Source organism: Bombyx mandarina, chromosome 15 (assembly GCF_030267445.1).
Source record: "Bombyx mandarina strain Sakado chromosome 15, ASM3026744v2".
Taxonomy (NCBI): domain Eukaryota; kingdom Metazoa; phylum Arthropoda; class Insecta; order Lepidoptera; family Bombycidae; genus Bombyx; species Bombyx mandarina.
The window spans coordinates 4,352,513-4,373,378 of NC_143221.1; the positions used below are offsets into that span (position 1 = coordinate 4,352,513).

Consider the following 20,866-nt stretch of genomic DNA (forward strand, 5'->3'; position numbering starts at 1 on the left):
ACGGACGGTAAGATACACACCTGGGCATTAGCCAAGTTGTCGACAGCGATGGCAAGGAACACGTTCAGCAATGTGTAGTTGCCGAATAAGACCAGAACGACAAAGTACAATGAGTACAGCATGCCCTTCTGAATACCTCCTTGAGATTGGATGCCGTGATACATAACCTCGTTCCAATCTTCACCTGTGAGAATCTACACAAAAATGTAACCCTTTAACAATTCGTTGTTTTGTTGTTTTTATTATTTGTTTTTCGCATTTTGAACAGTTGTCACATCTTCTAAACAAGAATGTGGTTAAACCTTTAGACACATTATTTTGTCTTAATTAGCTAGCGATCATTGTTGTCTTCAAACTAGGTGAGGCGTCTTATCCGCACGGGTAGGTATCACCTACCTAAGTACCACCTTGCCTATTCCTGAGACAGCCTTTTTACAATATATACAAGGATTAAACCCCGTGTCTTAATTTGGGTGGCGGTATTCACGTAGATATGACTATGGGCTTCGGTAACTACTTAACATCAGGTGGACCGCAAGTTCGATTCTAAACAATAAAAAAAGAAAAAAATTGAATGCTCGGAAAAAGCAGACAAAAAAGAATATATGCAAATGAAACTGAAATTGACTCAAAGGGAGCTATTATGTTTTTTTTACTACGAAAAATTAATAAATTTGGTGATATTATGTGCCTTATTATGTGATGTAATGAGACGAAATGAAAATGAGGTTGGTAAGAGAATGTTAACTATGAATGTGGAAGGACATAGAGGAAGACATAGACCTAAGAAGAAATCGATTGATTGCGTGAAAGACGGTATTGGTAAGAAGGGAGTGAGCGAAGAAATGGTATATGATAGAAGAGTATGGAAGGAGAAAACATGTTGCGCCGACCCCAGGTGACTGGGCAGGCTGGGAAGGGCAGGATAATGATGATTATGTGCCTTATTACAATTATTAATATTGTATCTACTACTAATTGCTTGTTATTGGGTAAGTACCTGGAAGACAGTGAGCAACGCAATAGGAAAGGTGTTGAAGTTGGTCGCCGGCGTGCCCTCCTCGAAGTTGAACTGTCCTCCGAAGAGCTGCATGCCGAGTAGAGCGAAGATAAGAATGAACAAGAACAGCAGGAACAGCAACGAAATGATAGACCTCATTGAGTTCAGTAGAGATATCACCAGGTTCCTTAATGATGACCAATACTTTGTGACCTGCAAAAAATAGTTTTGATGTAACTCAAAGCATTGTTCAATTAGTTCTGGTAGTCTTTAGAGTGGAAGTAGATCACAAATGTTTTGCGGCAGATATATGCTGTTATATGTTTATGTGTAGCCTTAAAAAAGGCCGCACTTATGTAAAGCAATGTCATTTCATCATCGCTTCAGTCATTTTTGAACACATGCTAGATATGTGTTAGAAAAAAAAGCCACTCCGCACCATCTACATATATCATAGCTTATTGATAAACCAGGCGGCTTGCACCACAGATGCTATGCATTAACTAAATTTTCAGTATTTTAGTGCTTCTTTTCTAGTTTTGCGGTAGGCAGCGGCTTAGCTCTGCCCCTGGCATTGCTGAAGTCCATGGGCGGCGGTAACCACTCATCATCTGCCTACAAGGACAATTAAAGAAAAAAGAATCTTAGCTAATTTCTTTATTAATATGTTAATAATTACCTTGAATATCCTCAGCAGTCTTAGAGCTCTCAAGACAGAAAGACCAAAGGAACCGCCCTTCACTTCCGACCACACAACCTCGAAGATTGAGCCGGAAATGACAACGCAGTCGAAACGGTTGAAAGAAGATTCGAAGTAAATTCGTGGACCCAGTGCGTACATTTTAACTATCATTTCCATCATAAACAAACCAAGAAATACATACTCTGCATAATCTGAAAAGACAAATAATTTGTTAATAAACGTCACTAAGGGCTTTAGGACTTCTTTGTTAATATTTTTTGAATTCTTTAGAGCTTAAGATATAAATTTACTAACTATAACTATAGCTTAATTTTATTAAAATTATAGTATAAATATTATATAGGATCGATGCCCAATTTTTTGTAATACTATATAATTTTTCGCCAATTTATGTTTAGTATGGGGGCAATTACTTAATAACAACAAATTGCGATAATTATGAAGTTAAGAATTAATGGCATTAATTATTGCTTAGATGGGTGGATGAGCTCACAGTCCACCTGATGTTAAGTGGTTACTGGAGCCCATAGAATCTACAACGTAAATGCGCCACCCACCTTGAGATATAAGTTCTAAGGTCTCAAGTATAGTTACAACGGCTGCCCCGCCCTTCAAACCGAAACGCATTACTGCTTCAAGGCACAAATAGGCGGGGTGGTGGTACCTACCCGCGCGGACTCACAAGAGGTCCTCCTACCACCAGTAAAAATGAATGGTATTAACTCACATAAAAATGAAGTAAGCCATTCAGGCTGATTATAGTGCTCGACGGCGACACATATCGTGTTGAAGAGCACCAATACGATGACCGACCAATAAAACCACTGGGTTTTCACCGTATGCCTAATCCAAAACCGAAACCTCTTCTCAGCACGCCAGAAATCTGCGCATTTGCCAGGCGACCTCGATTTTCCTTTCAGAAAACCTGTTGCATTAAGAAAGAAATTTTTATTATTCAAAATTCAAAAAATTCGTTGATTGGACAATCAACTGAAATAGTAGTTTCCAGTTAATTGTTTAATCAACTGCTCTCACTAGAGATTAGGTTCATTCCACTAAATATTTTACATCTAGCTAATTTGTTTAGTGTAACATTACTACGCTGTGGTCCAAATGTTCCATAAATCTCTAGTACGGATTTGGTCATAACGATCCATAAGCCGTTCAAATTGGATGTCATTTTCGTAATAAAATTCAATCGGAGCCGAAATACGATCTCCCTCGCACATAAATCTCAGAACTCTTTTGGGACAGTTCGGTTCTGCACAATTAGAACACGTCACGTTGTACGGTAACGTTAAGACAATTTTTTTCGTGAACTCTAAGATAAAGCCAAGAAGACAAGGGAAAAGACAAGACAGTTTGGAAACAAGGTTAGAAGAAACACGCCTCTACGTTGTGAAAGTAAACTTTAATAATATGTACAATAAGGTTTCGAATTCATGATGCATTTTACGTATAGACGTCCAAAGAAGGTTCGAAAAGAAATTCGCTAGCCTAAAGCTAAGTCTAATCTATTTTACTACAAAGAAGATTTAAAGGAATATTCTACCAGAACCACGTTTGATCCCATACCTTGCTTTTTCTTTGGAACTGTAAACAACCAACACACAAATAGAGTACGAAGTAACAAAAGTGAATTTAATGCCTTAAGAAGATAATTCTCGTAAAAACAAATAGAACATGCAACATTCACATGTAAGTTTTATCTACATTTAATGTTGATATAACTAATGATACGACGAACAAAACATTTGATTATTATTAACTTTTAAAATACGAAAATGGATACACACATTAAATCTTAACAGCAAATGCATGCGTAAACTAAACTTGTAAAATTATCATAAAAGCAAACAGAATAGTGGTTTGAATTATAGAGAAGTATTGGGTCGCACGATAGATTTGTAACATATAAATGAATAGCTACTGACCGTCGTCCCCGCATTCCTCGTCTTGTTCTTCTTCCTCTGTGTCAGTGCTTTTACTTTTCCCTAAATTTTTTAATTTCTTTTTGGCAGCTGCTCTTCTCCGTGCTAGAATGCCAAATAACTATTAAGCATGATTATTTTTTAACTTATTGCATCAATCGGTGGACAAGTTCAAGGAAGATATATTTACATATCACCACAATATGAATGTTGTCATCCTTCTTGAGACATGAGATCATTTAAAAGACGTTCTATCTGCAGTAATTTCGCAAAGAATATTTTTTGTGGCTTAGATTTTTAATACTATAAATAATTGTAAGTACGTATTAAGCGTGTATTTCTAAAGGACTTGAACACCATCGTAGGTAGTTGCATCGCTAGGTACGACTACACTGGGTGTTTTATTGACTAAGGCTCGAATTTGATTACTTTAAATTTTATATATAGGCAAGTCCTATAAGGAGATCAGGAACCTATGTAAATTTTACAACCGATGTGAAGATGATGAAAATAAAATGTTGTACTGTTTGAAAAAATATTTCAAATACATATTTTAATAGGAAAAATCCCTCGGTCACACACACACACACACCTTCATCAGAAACCAGAATTACTATTTAGCCTAGCCATTCAATTTCAGGGCTATTCTAAGCATTTCGTGTTTTAAAAGTTTTAATTGATGATGATGGGTATATATCCAACTGTGAATTGTAGATATTCCCATTCCGAGGTTGGATAGCCATTATGCAACACAATCAAATTTTCGATCTAATGTATCATGCTACATAGTGAGTTTTATACTGTGGTCCACATGAGTTTTGATAACCACTTGAGAGAACCAACCACAAGCTAGTTTTATGTGATTACAAATAAGCATCAACGTACTCACCTTCTATTATATGCATTCTTTCTTCTTCTGTTGTTCTTTCTTCCGCTAATATAACTTCCTCTATAAAAGGTAATAACATTTTTATTTCAAATTATAATAAAAATAAAACAATCACTAGAAAACAATATGAATATCTACGTATCATTCAACTGCTAAAACTCACCAGCTTTACATATCCACTCAACGTAACCGTTGAGCTCTTTCTCAAGTTGTTGCTGCCTTCGTAGCTTAAGAAATTCTTGTCTGTTTTCGACTTTCTCTCTTTCTTTAGCAAATTCACTGCAACAATAGCGTTACAAATGGTTTCTAGCAGACTTAGCATTCCTACATACCGACTGAAAATTAGCGTTTACAAACAAAAAGACTGTCTTTGAGTTCTACAAAATGCAATGATGTGAGCAATACATGTTCTTATTTAACTTTTTTTATAAATTAGCTTTCACACCACTCTTCAATGACGTAACGAATCTTAGGATACACTATGTTTTGTCTCTTTCAGTCGTGTTTGGACTGTCGATGAAATAGACGCAACAGATGAGGCTTTTTTTTTTATTTGAGCATTATATTGTGTGGTTGGTTGAACCTGCTTCAGTAATCCAGTTAAGATAAGCAGTGAAGTCACGGTTGAACAGTTGACGAGCTCTTTCCTTAACGAATTGAGCCCGCCTCTCGACACGACCTCGCTCGTTGGAAAACTCCCTATCCATGCGGATAACAAGATTTAAAAAAAAAAAACGTAACATAATTTTAAAATTATATATAGCCATATAAAAACAAGATTTTTTTGTTAGTTAAATAAAAAGAAATGAAAAAAGTTAGGAAATGAAGAAAACATTGATTAAATCAATGAAAACCAAACTAGGGTAATTTAAATAAATCACTGTTTTTTTTGTAAATAGAACTATAATGACTTACCCGCTAAGGACACCAAGAACTAAATTGAGCATAAAGAATGAACCCAATACTATTAGAGGCACAAAGTAAATCCAGTTGAACGCACAACCCAGCGCGTCGTTTGTCTGAAACAAAATATAACCAGATTTATGACTTATTTGTTTTTCATAATTCAACATACATTCTCGCGTTTAATATTGAAATTTAAACTTTATTATTATTAAAACTATACTATTCAAGTAGTATTTAAATGAATGAAAATTTCAAAGAAACAACATGGGTTTCGCCTGCCAGAGATTGTGACATTTTTTTTATATTTCCCTACTATCTGTGTGAACAACTCTTTTATTTCATTTTATCATCGCCGACGTGTCGACATCATTACATTTTTCGTAGTCACACGGACGACTGAGACTATTCGGCGATATTTTAATGCTGCGCTAATTATTATTTATTAAAAAAATATATTTATTATTAAATATATTGTTATAATGCGTTAAAAACTGACATACCTTATGGTCACCTACCTAAGAGTTTGTTTGTGACAATTTTGTTAGTTGTTTGTTTTAATTATTTCATTTTCCAAAAATCTTATCTACGTCGCAGAGTTTACGAAAAAGACGTCAGTTACTTTTGATTACATTAACAATTAGTTAGTATTAAGTGATTAATTACAATTTTTTCAGTACTCAGTACTAACTTTTTTCCTTCTTTTCCTTTGTGGGTGTTGGTTAGCGTAGGGTGTTAAAAACCGAATAATAGTTCCCACAGGTTTATACAGTTTATTTGTTATTTTTAAACACAATAATAGTCAACACCACAAGAAGGAGTATATGTACCACGAGAAAGCAACTAAGCTGAAGTTACAAGGAAATTATAGCTAATCGGAAGCAGCGTTATTTAGAGACATATACGTCGTGCGTGTCCGTAGTGGCGACTAGTGGCGAGCCAACTGATCGAACTGAACGGCCGGCAGCGGAGCCGCTCCATCGGGCCGCGGGCGCCGAGGATGCGTAGCCACCACTATATATATATAAAATTTAACTGCTTGTCCGGAAATAATATTATTTAATTTAACATAAAATATATTTTAGACTAAATACAATAACACTATACAATAAAATAAACTTAAAGCTATACAAAATATATACACGCCACATCACCCCCCTCCAGAGACCGTCCTACGGGCGATAATAGTTTGGGAATCGTACTTTACGACCAGACCTCGTCGTTCTGATGTTGCTTCTCTCAGTAGGTGAATTGGTGGTGGGTATTAGTATGTGCGTGTTAGTATGTGTTGTTGCTGTATTAGTATGTGTAGTTGAGTCGTGTAGTGTGTAGGCTGGCTTAAGTCGGTCTATAGAAACTGTAACTCTTTTGCCATTGACAAGGAGGTTGAACACCTTGTCTCCTCGTTGCACTACCTCATGTGGTCCGGTGTAAGCCGCTTTTAAGGAACCCGATGTTTCATCTCTTAGGAATACGTGGCTGGTTGAAGAAAGGTCTTTAAAAACGAACGTTGGTTTGCTACCATGACGGGAGGCTGGTAACGGTTGAAGTCTCTTGGCAAAGTTTCTTAAACGCACCACATACTCGCTCATGTCTTCTGTGTCATCAACTTTTGCCTGAAATAACTCTCCTGGCAGTCTGAGAGTTTCGCCGTACAGAAGTTCAGCAGATGTTGTCTTGAGGTCCTCCTTGTATGCATTCCGGATACCCAAAAGCACCAAGGGCAGAGATTCGATCCAATTGTCTTTGGCGTGACAGACGATGGCGGCTTTCAGCTGCCTGTGGAATCGTTCAATGAGTCCGTTACAGGCTGGATGATAAGCTGTAGTACGTCTGTGATTAAATCCGATGATTTCTGATAACTTTTTGAAGAGTGCAGACTCGAATTGGCGGCCACGATCTGTCACGATGTCCAATGGGCAACCGAATCGTGAAAACCATCCACTCACTAGGGCCTTGGCAATCGTTTCGGCCGTGATGTCTGGTATCGGTATCACCTCAGGCCAACGTGTGAACCTATCGATGGCAGTGAGGCAATATCGGCAACCTTGTGAGAACGGCAGAGGCCCTATAAGGTCGATGTGGATATACATGAACCTAGCCTTTGGTAGCCTGAAGGTTCCAATTGGTGAAGCTACGTGACGGGAAACCTTGGCACGTTGACACGCGATGCAAGCGCGGCTCCATTCTTTACAGTCTTTTTTCATGCCTGGCCAAACGTACCTTTCGGTAACTAATTTGGTCGTTGCGTTAGCGCCAGGATGACTTAAGGAGTGTAAGCTCTCGAATACCTGACGTCGGTACTCTTTAGTGACATACGGTCGAATGATTTTGGTACTCTCGTCACAGTACAGCTCAACATTCGATCCCGGCAGTTTAACTTTTGTTAAGAGTAATGACGTATCACTGTCCAATAAGTGTCCAAGCTCACGATCGCCTTTCTGGGCCTCGGATAATTTGTTCAAGTCCACCGGTTGGACGATTTCCTCGATCCGTGAGAGACTGTCAGCGACAACATTGTCCTTACCTGCGACGTGTCTTATGTCAGTCGTAAATTGTGAGATGAAATCTAAATGTCTAAACTGTCTTGGTGAGCAGTTTTCCTTTCGCGAATGGAATGCGAAACAGATGGGTTTATGATCTGTGTAGATGATGAAATTCCGTGCTTCGACCATATGCCTGAAGTGTTTTATTGCTTCGTAGATGGCAAGCAATTCCCTATCGTAGGGCGAGTATTTCTGCTGTGACGGACTTAATTTACGGGAGTAAAATGCAAGTGGTTGCCATGGCTTTCCATCTCTGCACTGCTGCAACACGGCACCTACGGCTGAGTCGGAGGCGTCGGTCATAATTGCAAGCTTAGCCTCACAGTCTGGGTGCGCCAGCATTGCAGCTTTGCAAAGGCTTTCTTTGCAATTGTTGAATGCTGTTGTCTCCTCTGACGTGAAGTGTACAGGGTGAGAACCTTTTGCAGATCCTGTTAATAAGGCATTTAAAGGAGCCTGGCTCTGCACAGCATTAGGTATGAACCGCCTATAAAAGTTTATCATCCCTAAAAATCGTCGGAGCTCCCGAACGGTCTTAGGAACAGGGTATCTCTTGATGGCCTCCACTTTATCTGGTAACGGTCTGGTACCTTTGGCTGATATACTATAACCTAAGAAAGATACCTCGCTTACACCGAAGACACATTTAGCAGTGTTGATGACCATGCCGTATTCTTGAAGACGGGTGAAAATTTGACGTAAGTGGTCCTCATGTTCGTTTTGGTCTTTCGAAAAAATTAAAAAATCGTCCAAATAAGCGTAACAGAAATCCAGACCACGCAGCATTTCGTCAACGAAACGCTGAAAAGTCTGTCCAGCGTTACGGAGTCCAAAGGTCATATATGGAAATTCATATAGCCCAAAGCTTGTTGTAATGGCCGTTTTTGGAATGTCCTCAGGGTTCACGGGAATTTGATTGTAGGCTTTTTCAAGGTCAATAGTGGAAAACACAGAGCACCCTGATAGACTGTGTGAAAAATCGTGAATGTGTCTGATTGGGTATTTGTCTGGCACTGTTCTGGCGTTCAACATCCGATAGTCCCCACAAGGTCGCCATCCATTGTCCTTCTTGGGGGCCAAGTGCAACGGAGATGCCCATGGTGATTTTGAGGGTCTGGCTGTGCCATTACGCAGCATCGCATCAAACTCCTCTTTTGCAATTTTTAGTTTGTTGGGGGCCAGCCTACGCGGTGTACATGAAACTGGTGGCCCAGGTGTAGTATTTATGTAATGTAACGTATTATGTGTTGGTGTGCGATGAATACCTGAAGGACGGGTGATGTCAGGATACTCTCTTAGTATGTGATGGTATGTGCTGTCACCAATGAGTACCTTTACCGAAGAAACAACATCAGACGGGCAGGCAGGAGAAGCCGGGGCCGCGAGTGTTGTATTATTGTCCATAAGACGGTGGTTCCTGCAATCAACAATTAAATTGTAAAACGACAAGAAATCTACACCTATTATTGCCTTTGTGACGTCAGCGACTATAAATTGCCAGGTGAAGTCACGGCGTAGTCCTAAGTTTAAAATTAAATTTTTGTAACCATATGTACAAATGGGTGTTCCGTTTGCTGCACATAATTGGTAGCTGGTCTTCTGCCGGCGTTCGGGCAATGCCGACCGAGGAAAAACACAGAGGTCGCTACCTGTATCGACCAGAAACTGCGTCTTTGATGTTCGATCGGTAACGAACAAGCGACCAGCGCTCGGGCAATCATCGGTCGCCATTATTGATTGCCCCTTGCATTTCCCGCTGTGTGATGGTCACATGGTCTGATGCATTTTTTAGCTTGCTCCCCGAATTTGTGGTGGTACCAACATAGAGGGTACCGTCGGTAATTGGATTGTGATCTTGTGGAGCTCGAACGATTACGCGTACGGCTGTCGAAGCGTCGCCTGGGTCGAGACATTCGTTCCATTCTTCCAGTTAGCTTTTCCACCTGCCTGGTCAGCGCGGCAATCTGGAGGGCCATACCGTCACTAGAAGTCCCCGATGATGCTGTGACGACGGATGTCGATGCAATTTGCGAGCCGACTACGTCGTGAACTCTGTCGGCTAGTTCCGTAAGTTCATCCATATCGGCCTTGGTCTGTGACGCGATGATGGCTTGCGTACTGTTGGGTAGGCGACTTGTCCAAATTGTGCGCAGAAACTCCTCCGGAACCCCAGGTCCAGCCAAATTAAGAAGGTGGCGGTAGAACTGCGATGGTTTTCTGTCCCCAAGCTCTTCATGCATAAGAAGCTGCTTTACCTTTTTCTCACGCGATGCTGACAGCCTCTTTATGAGTTCAGTTTTCAATTTTTCATATTTTTCTTCCGTGGGTGGGTAGCAAATTATATCTTCGACCTCGCTTGCAAATTGTGGATCCAGGTTGCCTGTGACGTAGTAAAACTTTGTCTCGTCCGTCTTGATGTTTGCTAAAGCAAACTGTGCTTCCATCTGGGAGAACCAAAGTGAGGGTTTCTCGGCGTAAAATGGGGGTATCCGCACGCCCACACGATAAGTTTCTGGAACATCACCACGATTTTGTTCCGCAGACACAACTTGTTTTTTGGATACACTCATTTCCGTGTTCTGACGGGGTCACCAATGTGGGTGTTGGTTAGCGTAGGGTGTTAAAAACCGAATAATAGTTCCCACAGGTTTATACAGTTTATTTGTTATTTTTAAACACAATAATAGTCAACACCACAAGAAGGAGTATATGTACCACGAGAAAGCAACTAAGCTGAAGTTACAAGGAAATTATAGCTAATCGGAAGCAGCGTTATTTAGAGACATATACGTCGTGCGTGTCCGTAGTGGCGACTAGTGGCGAGCCAACTGATCGAACTGAACGGCCGGCAGCGGAGCCGCTCCATCGGGCCGCGGGCGCCGAGGATGCGTAGCCACCACTATATATATATAAAATTTAACTGCTTGTCCGGAAATAATATTATTTAATTTAACATAAAATATATTTTAGACTAAATACAATAACACTATACAATAAAATAAACTTAAAGCTATACAAAATATATACACGCCACACCTTCCTTTTTTTCCTACCTAAGCTGATAGCCTTTTTCAGCGTAACCTAAACTAGTAGGTGAGCTCACGGGGCTCAAACCTGACGACGTTGTTAACAAACCCTAGCAAGAGCCGTGCTTCGCAGAATCTATCACCGAGTCCGAAACCCGACCCACTGAGAAGATACGGTGAGAGTTTTTCTTCCCAGTATCTTAGTCTACCATCAAAAAGTTCACTCACCCAATAGAGAATGGCGGTCCAGCCCTCCATGGTGATGCACTGGAAGACAGTGAGCATTGCGAAGCCGATATTATCGAAAGACGTGATGCCCCTGTTTGGCCCTTCCCATTTCTCTAAACACGTGCTGATGTCATCTCTGCAAACATTCGCCCCGTACGGAGCTAGTGTTTGGTTATCAGCGTTACACGGTGTCGCACTGTCACCTTCATTTGCTATTTGACCTGTAGAATATTTTTATTATAAATTAGAATATTTACTTTTTTTATTTAAAAAATGTTGATTTTTTACTGGTTGTAAGACCTCTTGAGAGTCTGCACGGGTAGGTACCATCACCCCTTCTATTTCTGCCATAAAGCAGTAATGCGTTTCGGTTTGAAGGGTGAGGCAGCCGTTGTAACTGTACTTAAGACCTTAGAACTTATATCTCAAGGTGGGTGGCGCATTTACGTTGTAGATGTCTATGGGCTCCAGTAACCACTTAACACTATAAGCTGTGAGCTCGTCCATCCATCTAAGCAATAAAAAAAAATATTACAGGATGTGTTTCCCCTTGATGACTTTGGTTCTTTATCCCGCCTATGAGAAGTGCTCGAGGAATAGTTTCAAACATCTATTCTTTACGGTGGCACTTAACGGAAACATAATTAAAGTGCAATCTGGTTCTGCAATTAACCCATTCCACGGCGTTGCTAACTTCAATGTCGTGTCTTCATTCAAACGAGATTTGGAGAGAGTTCTCGGCGATACGTAGCGGCTAATTTTCTATTGCTAATGTCCATGAGCGAGGGTGATCACTCACTAATATTCAATATAAACGAAAGGAATACTTTATTCGCTCAGCAAAGTTACTCATAATTTCAGGAAATTCGTAATTAATCCGCAAAAGCAAAGTCAGTCAGTTAACATCCCCCTTCCGCGTCACATGAGGTCTTTAACCCCGTGCATTAGTTGATGTTATATATTGTCTTTTATTGCGACCGGTTGATAATAAAATTACGTTTTTAAAACGAAGTTTCTTATGGGACGATGCGGAGGGGTACCCTAACCGGGAAAAAACGTCCGGAACGTAAGATTTTTATTATTATATTAGTATGAGGCTATACAGTGTCTAAAGTATAGTCTACGTGATGACGGTTATTATTATTATTCATATAAATAGCTGTTTCTTTGCATATTATTGCTATATCTTTTTTTATAAATCATTGTGAATAAAATAAAGTTGATAACTTTGTAAAGTATGTGGCGGGCGTCGTATACCTCCAAAAGTAGTTTTATTTTTATTTTTATCAATAAAAAAATCATGTTAAAAAATGTATACCCGAATAATTATTTTCTTTATACCTCGAATAAAACTTAAAATTAATATTTTATAATAAGAAACTTCGTTCCTATCGTTCCCACGACACCACATATCTTTTTTTAATCGCGACTTTTTGTCTTGCCTAGACAATATGAAAATTGGTGGCACAGCTCATACTTTAATATGAAAATTAACTTACTAATATCTTCTAAACTATAACAAGTCTTATGCAGCGCCCCTGAGTAGAACTCGAGGCCGATGATGGCAAAGATAACAATCGCGAAAAGCACCAACAGGCCTATCTGCAGCAACGGGGCCATCGCCTTTATTATGGATTTCAGGACCACTTGCAGACCTGATGCATATAATTATAAGCTTTATTTCACAATCATAAGGTTGGCATTTAAAGTTACGGTATGAATAGATCGCAGAATTGTTTTTTTTTTTTAATATTTGATTATAAATGTTTTTATTTTTATACAGAAATAGGTACAAACGTTAAACACATATATAATATGTATAAACAAAATCCAACAGTTATTGAATAGCCAGATTTGCAGAAAATTTATGATTTCTATACAGAGTATAGTTAAGTATCTCATTAACAAGACTTAATTCAGAATAGATGCGACGGAGATAGAAAAGATTAATATGAGCTACAATTTAAATAAATAAATATGAGAACTACAAGAGTTAATGCTCAATCGAAGAATACAATGACAGAACATATTAAATAAATTAGTTCACAATCAAACTGAACAACTTTGTTGCATACATTTTATTATAACATGGAACGATGCAATACGTGCATTGCGTTTTCATATGGAATACAATCCTACGGTCGCTTCCATCCAAAAGATTTGACGCTAGCAAGACAAAAAATTTAAACAAATTAAGTATATTTAAATATATGCAACATAAATGTTCGTGATGCTATTTAAAACTAAGCTAGGAAGATTCTAGAACTCACTAGGAATGCCCGATACTAATTTAAGGGGCCTCAGCACCCTAATGGCACGCAAGGTCCTGAAGTCGACTTCGGGCACCATCGGCGTCTGCGTGATGATACTGCCAAACACATATCACTCGATACTATAGCTTGAACTAGCAACTACCTTAGTAATAAAATGCTACTGAAGATTGTGCTTGTCAGGGAATAATTTTGTCAGACACGTTTCGTTCGCTATGTTGGCCGCAATGGACTTTACACAATCTCCAAGTTTCTTTAAAACAAATGTGCTACATTCTATGAAATCGTGTGTCTAATTATCGTCGTATTAAAATTTACTGATTTCCATCTAATGTACACCATAATTATTCACACCTAGAATATAATAGTTAATTGGACTAAATTAATTAATTACGATTTAGCCTTTCGTATTTGAGAACACCTACACAATACACAAAAACTTATAGCAAATTACTCTTATGCAACACGTAGCCTTAATTAAAAGTACATTTCACATCTTATTACGCATGAGAAAAACACACATTTACTAATTTGTGTTACATAAACGTGTCAGTGAACAAACCGAGAATACATTACTACATTAATCATTTGCTAATGAATTGAAAAAAAAAACTATGTTTCACAGCTAACGATTTTATCTACGTTCAAATAATTCGAAATTTAAAAATCCAAAAAACATCTAGCCAGAACCTTCTATGACAATAAATAAGGTAGTAATTAATTATATGAACTTTTCGCCAATTACTGTGAATTACTTGGTATCCGCGAGACGAGCTTGAGCGGTCGGAGCACTCTGAACGAGCGCAGCATCCGCAGGTCAACGTCCACGTTGTATTCGGCGAATATCGTCATCGACCTATTTTTGTTATGTTTTTTTTTATTGAATATCGTATACACTGAAACCGTCTAAAGAAACCTATGCGTAACCTAAAAATTTTGGTTTCAGATTCAGCCAATTGCTTACCCTGATCTCTTCAAAGCTAAAATTTTGCATTTCGAATTTTTTGCTAATCTGTAACACGCAGTGGACAAAGAGGTCAAGTTTCAAAATACTAATACTTAATTTTTTATTGTGATTATTTGTAGACTGCGCGTCGAATACATATCAGTTGGCGTTTATGGTATTAGTCTAAATCCATATACTAAAGTTTTAGTGTGATTAGGTAATTTTATTAGAGCTTCTTTTGTCATTACAAAATGTTGACGTTATCATATTTTTTACATAATCACACGTGTAATAATATTAAGTACTACCATTGGTTAATTGGTTTTGAGTACTCACCCCGTTAGCACAACAAAAAAATCCATGATGTTCCAAATGTTCCTAAGATAAGATCCCTTATGTAAAACAAAACCTAAGGCTAAAATTTTCAACGATGCTTCTACACAAAATATGCCTAAAAAGATCGTCTCGGTCTTTTCCTGTAACAAAAATAAAATATTATATGTAGTATGAAAATTATGAAAATACATTTGCAATAGCAAACCGAACTAAAAATTAATTCCATCATTTCTTTTAGCGATACTGCTCAGGATTTTAGAAGTTAAAAAAATATTGTATTATCTTATTATCGTATTGTAGGATTTTGATACCTGTCAAAATTTTCAAGGTTCAAAGATTCCCTTACGTACAAACAAACAGACATACATCAAACTAATAAAATTTTATTAAAAAAGCAACTGTTCATTCATAATTAATATCATTGCATGTATTATCTGCTTATTTCAGAAAGCATAATGGAATTTTGTGGCTGAGCGTACATGGAGAAATAATCGAAGTATTGTGGCTTTAAGTTTAATTACCAAAATTCGAAAACCAGTATCAAATTATTAAACCGAATGCAGTTTTATAATTGTCATGGCTTAAAACTAATTAATTATCCATAAGTGCCATACAAAACATTAAATTCAGAATAAATCAACACTCCTATTAGCTTCCGTTGGCAGAATTAAAGTTTTGTTTATTTATAAAATATAAGCTGCTAACAGAGATAGTTCTTGAAGGTCTTAGTATATTTCCCAAAATAGCCTATCACCGCTAAACAATAAGTAACTTAGGCAATGAATAAAATTATATTAAAGAGAAAGCAGTCCAGTTTTTAGTAATTGCACAGTTAATGTTGATACAAATATTTCGAGTTATTATTGTTCCACTGGCAAATCATCTACCCCGTCTGATATTGAATTGTTACAAGCTTAGCATTTTGAAGCAATTTTCGTTGCATAAGTTTAGTAATAAGATGGGCTATGTTACTCATACACCACCATGACAATTAGAATCGAAGTTTCAAAGAAGATTATTATTATTATTAGAAGCAGTTAGATTTTCTTAATAATAATATTTTGGGCGGCTATCTGAAAACATTACACTGCTGCTACTATTTTTCAAATAAATTTCTCGACATCATGAGAACTTTCACCATATTTTCCTCCTAGAATTTCCCATATCTTTTATAAATATTATAAATAAACGTTCCCCATTCAATGGCCCAAGATTATCCTTGGTATTGCGCTGAAAATAAATGCGATGTACGAGCAGGGCTCAACCAGAATACGAAATATCTTTCATTAAAATGACTCCGATAGGAAATCGATGGTATACAATCCTGTTACTGAACATGATACCAACGTGGTGGTCATGTTGTTTGTGGGCTCCAGTAACGTCTAGGTTACTATAGAAAATGCTTACCAGGTTCTGTGCTAAGATGGTCTTATCGCCGTTGGGCAGATGCTCCTCCAGCGCCAGCACCACGCAGTTGGCGATGATGGTAAGTAGCACCGCGTACTCGAAAGGCGGCCACTCGATAATAAATTTTGTAGTTCTGAAATTAAGGACGATTCTGATTTAATTTAACTAGAATATCGTCTAGAAGTTATTTACAGGTTTTGAATCATCTAATTTTATCAGTCTGGCTCTTTAATGCTGCTTTTATAATATAACAACAAAAAAGTAATAATTTTTTAATTTGGAATCTGTCATTTTCATAAACAGAGTCTTTTCACAATCTAGCGTTAATTTCGATATTAATATGCTTGTGTTATCAAGATGGAGTAAGGTGATATAGAAAGCCGTACCTATTGCTATGACAGCATTACATAAAGAAAACTATCACAGTGAATTAACGCATAGACCCCACTGACCCCACTGAGTTTCTCGCCGGAACTTCTCAATGGGTCGCATTTCCGATCCGGTGGCAGATTCTGCGTACCACTGCTCTTGCTAGGGCCAGTGTTAGCAACGCTCCCGGTTTGAGCCCCGTGAGCTCACCTACACGTCAAGGAGAAGCTAAAATAGCCTCTCAAGGCTGTCAGCATAGGTAGGAAATAAAATACACAAAGTCGGCCTAGAGACAAATGCAATTTTTGAGACCTCATCTGCTTGGTATTAGTCGTAATAAACATATACATGATCCATTATACATATATGTGTAACAATATTATGGTAGCTAGATAGGTATCATGCACCGTTCTTGCTTATTGAAGGAGTAAAGCAAAGTATTTAAACCCATGTAGTATTCGTAGTAAAATGCAATCGAATAGAAAGAATGTCAGGAAAATGCAGCATAAAAGAAATGCACTTTACTAAAATTTTAAAAATGAACAAATAGGTGGTAATATTTAAATTAATAAAACGGTACGAAGAAAATGGTCACAGACACCAAGGCACGATGTCATAAAGTTCAACCACACAAGCACGGTTGAAAAGGAACGATTCTGACTTCATCATAGGTTCGATCTTATGCTACTTGACTTTGTTGTATAATTTATTTTAAAGAATATGGCATGCATAAAATAAAAGCCAAGCGAATGCTTATGAAATGGTTTTTCGCAAAACTAGATCCGATATTGTGCTCCCGATTATGATTCACTATAGTCCCAGGGAAGCGTGGCTGAGTTTGAAAAGTCATTAACAAAATCTAAACCATACTATAGTCACTAAAAGTTCAAATTATCGTAATAAAAATGTATTTTCATTCTGTTTACGGTCGAAATTGGATTCCGCTGAGATATAGGAGGAAGAGCCTCGTATTTACAAAATGCATGAAGGGCCAAACAAGGCGTTCGTTTAATATTTAGAAGCCAAGGCTATTGTAGGCCGAGCCAGTAAACGACTTGGTCCAACATTATCCGGAAATTTCCGAGGGTGTCCAAATAGAAATGTATTACATTCAAATAAAATTTGGGAACATAGAATTGAAATAAATGTAATTTTTTTTGTTTACCTCATTAATATGACGTGAATGATCAAATGCTCAACGTATTTAATTCTCATGAATATTTTAGTCCAATATTTTAGGTCTTAAAGGGCATGTTAAAAGAGTTTTATTCGAGATCTCGCTCGAGATAATATGCATTGCTATGCATTGCAATTGAATTGCTGTTGTCAAACATTGACTGTGGCCCACAGGCCAAGGCAGTTGCGATGGTTCTAGACTACAATATTCAAAACAACAGATTAGTCATAATCTTCTACATTAATCTATATTACACAGCTACGTTAAACAATAAAAACACAAAACGTATGGGCCGTAACCGCGAGTTTTCACACCAAAAAAGCAAAGATGGGTGCAATACTTTTTTTTCGTTTTGCCGAATTTCAAATAAAAAAACAAAGATACTAAATAAAGCTTCAGTTCCACGATTTTAAGTAATCCATACTGATGTATATTTAACCAGTCTACAGAACACAAGGAAGGGTGCACGGTAAAAGATCGCGCGCGTGCGATAGACCGTTCAAATCATGCTTTATTTATTTATTTATATATATATATTTTTTATTGCCAAGATGGGTGGACGAGCTCACAGCCCACCTGGCGTTAAGTGGTTATTGGAACACATAGACATCTACAACGTAAATGCGCCACCCGCCTTGAGATATAAGTTCGAAGGTCTCAGTATAGTTACAACGGCTGCCCCACCCTTCAAACCGAAACGCATTACTGCTTCACGGCAGAAATAGGCAGGGTGGTGGTACCTACACGCGCGGACTCACAAGAGGTCCTACCACCAGTGAAGTGTTCATTAGAAAGTCCTTTAAATAGGTGCAGTAGCATGGACATAAACGAGAAGAGGTGGGGAACATCGTGAGACTAAGTAGAACTAAGTAATACTGGTGGTAAGACCTCTTATGAGTCCGCGCGGGTGGGTATCACCACCCTGCCTATTTCTGCCATGAAGCAGTAATGCGTTTCGGTTTGAAGGGTGAGGCAGCCATTGTAACTATAATAAGACCTTAGAACTTATCTCAAGGTGGGTGGCGCATTTACGTTGTAGATGTCTATGGGCTCCAGTAACCACTTAACATCAGGTGGGTTTGTGAGCTCGTCCACCCATCTAAGCAATAAAAAAAATTGAAGAATACTGACCTCCGAATAAGATTTTCGTCGGAAAATATAAACAGCGAGCTGGGCCCCGGAGTTGCGGGCTGGTGCGCGCCGCCCATGGTATCAGCTGGCGCCGCGCGAGCCTGCGCGCCCGCCGCCTCCTGCGCTGCCGCCAACCTGAAAACACATCATTCCTATTAAGCATATATGTTACTTAAGCCGTAGGGCGATACTAAAAAGAAACCATACGGCTCACGTGGCCACTGGTTTTTATCGTCACAGGTAACTACAACGGTAAAGTACGGACTTTAATTGAATGGTCTTGGGAGTCCGCACGGATACGTACCACCGCCCTGTCTATTTCAGCCGTGAAACAGTAATGCGTTTCGGTTTGAAGGATGGGGCAGCCGTTGTAACTATACTGAGACCTTAGAACTCATATCTCAAGGTGGGTGGCGGCATTTACGTTGTAGATGCCTATGGGCTCCGGTAACTACTTAAGATCAGGTGGGCCGCGAGCTCGTCCACCTATCTATGCAATAAAAAAAATGGAAATAAACACCAAGAACTATGAATATCATTTTAATAGAAATACAAAAATCTGCTTTGAAAAAACAGGCTGTCATCTGAAATATTCAAAAAATTAGGATCTATATTTACCCAACCATAAATATGATAGTAGTATAAGGCTTCGTTTAATGATATTGAATGCAACGTATTTTAAATAGCCGCACAGTAGTCTAAAGTTACTCTAATTACTGGTAAAATGAACCGGAAACCGCTTTCAGTGGCCATGTAAAAGGCGTAGTCAATATCAAATGACCCAAGTTGCTTGGATCCCGGCGGATATTAGAAAGTTGGAGGAAGCCTTCCTATTTGTTACTCAAATATAGAGACAGTTAAGCCAACAACTAATTTCCAGCTAATAATCTATGGCAGATAGACTTGATCAAATTATTTAAGTATCCAAATAACACGTAAGAATGATGAGAGTCAAATTTAAGTTTACTTTACATGGATTTTGATTGATGGATGAAAATATAATAAAATTGTATATAGTTAATTATGAAAATAAAACTCGAAAAACCGTGGCGAATGTACGTATAATATTAACTATTTGACAGAAAACTTAAGAACAATTTTGACATCTCTACTGCTATTATCATTTATATTTATCCATCAAAAGCACAAATTATTAATAATAAAAAATTCCGAACATTTTTCATTATTAAAACAACAGACTTAACGCTACGTACACACAATACGTACTTAAAGCTTTGACAATTAAAAATTAACTTGTTCCAGCCGAGAAAATATAGATTTACGACGTATTTATAAGCCTTTTACAGCTGTGTTGTAGCTGAACTGAACAGACAGGCGAAATATAGGTCAGTGCCTTATAAGTCGATCGTGCTAAAGCGAAGCAAAAAGGGGGAGCCACCGATGCATTAGACTAATTAATTTTGACGGCGTATCGGTGGCACGGAAGTTTTTACTTCAGAAATGTTAATGTAATCGTTACGTGTTTTTCTGGCACGGAACTGAAGGTAATAGAAGTTAGAAGCTACGCAATTTCTGCTCATATATCACATTTTGAGCCCGTATAGGCGCGGGAGGCCACCAATGCGGTGGACCGACCATATTAAAACTGCATTGGGAGGTCCCCTAAATGAGTGTAGTAGAATGGCCTCGAGCAGGGAGAGATGGCGCGACATCGTGAGACGCATCAAGTCTGCCCCTTCCAACACTACATGACGATCGGGACCACGCTGTCAAGAGTGACACGATTAAAGAAAAATAGGTACTTAGGTTCTATATTTGTGCCGCGAATACATTCGATTCTGTTTGAAATATGACACAGCCATTACACAATACAATTATGACTTCAACCACACGTCTCGAGGTAGTTGGAAACATTAAATCTGCACTCACAATCCCTTAACCAATAACATCAACATCGAGTGCTACAACTCTGCTGTAAACATCGGCTTTGCTGCCCTCCTGTTATTTCTGACGTCTATGAGTGACGGTAATAATTCACTATCA

The 20,866-nt window shown here is 38.3% G+C and overlaps 1 protein-coding gene across 10 annotated transcripts in view; it reads right to left on the reverse strand.

Moving 5' to 3' along the window:
- cac (calcium voltage-gated channel subunit cacophony) overlaps nucleotides 1–20,866 on the reverse strand; it is a 198,426-nt gene that overhangs the window by 24,660 nt on the left and 152,900 nt on the right. For 8 of the 10 annotated variants that reach the window (XR_016324164.1, XR_016324166.1, XR_016324163.1 and 5 more), the window contains exons 4-18: nucleotides 18,863–18,997; nucleotides 16,186–16,318; nucleotides 14,779–14,918; nucleotides 14,252–14,352; nucleotides 12,726–12,881; nucleotides 11,227–11,447; nucleotides 5,439–5,542; nucleotides 4,687–4,802; nucleotides 4,524–4,583; nucleotides 3,638–3,739; nucleotides 3,279–3,296; nucleotides 2,431–2,628; nucleotides 1,680–1,894; nucleotides 1,001–1,213; nucleotides 21–194 (exon numbers count right to left, since the gene is read on the reverse strand). Coding sequence is in view for 5 of the 10 variants with exons in the window: in XM_089732761.1 (XP_089588887.1) it covers nucleotides 21–194; nucleotides 1,001–1,213; nucleotides 1,680–1,894; nucleotides 2,431–2,628; nucleotides 3,279–3,296; nucleotides 3,638–3,739; nucleotides 4,524–4,583; nucleotides 4,687–4,802; nucleotides 5,439–5,542; nucleotides 11,227–11,447; nucleotides 12,726–12,881; nucleotides 14,252–14,352; nucleotides 14,779–14,918; nucleotides 16,186–16,318; nucleotides 18,863–18,997 (2,086 nt within the window). In the remaining 5 variants the exon portion in view is untranslated. Of the gene's footprint in view, nucleotides 1–20; nucleotides 195–1,000; nucleotides 1,214–1,679; nucleotides 1,895–2,430; nucleotides 2,629–3,278; nucleotides 3,297–3,637; nucleotides 3,740–4,523; nucleotides 4,584–4,686; nucleotides 4,803–5,438; nucleotides 5,543–11,226; nucleotides 11,448–12,725; nucleotides 12,882–13,496; nucleotides 13,595–14,251; nucleotides 14,353–14,778; nucleotides 14,919–16,185; nucleotides 16,319–18,862; nucleotides 18,998–20,866 lie in introns of all 10 variants that reach the window. The other 2 variants (XM_089732765.1, XR_016324167.1) reach the window with 2 other exon arrangements.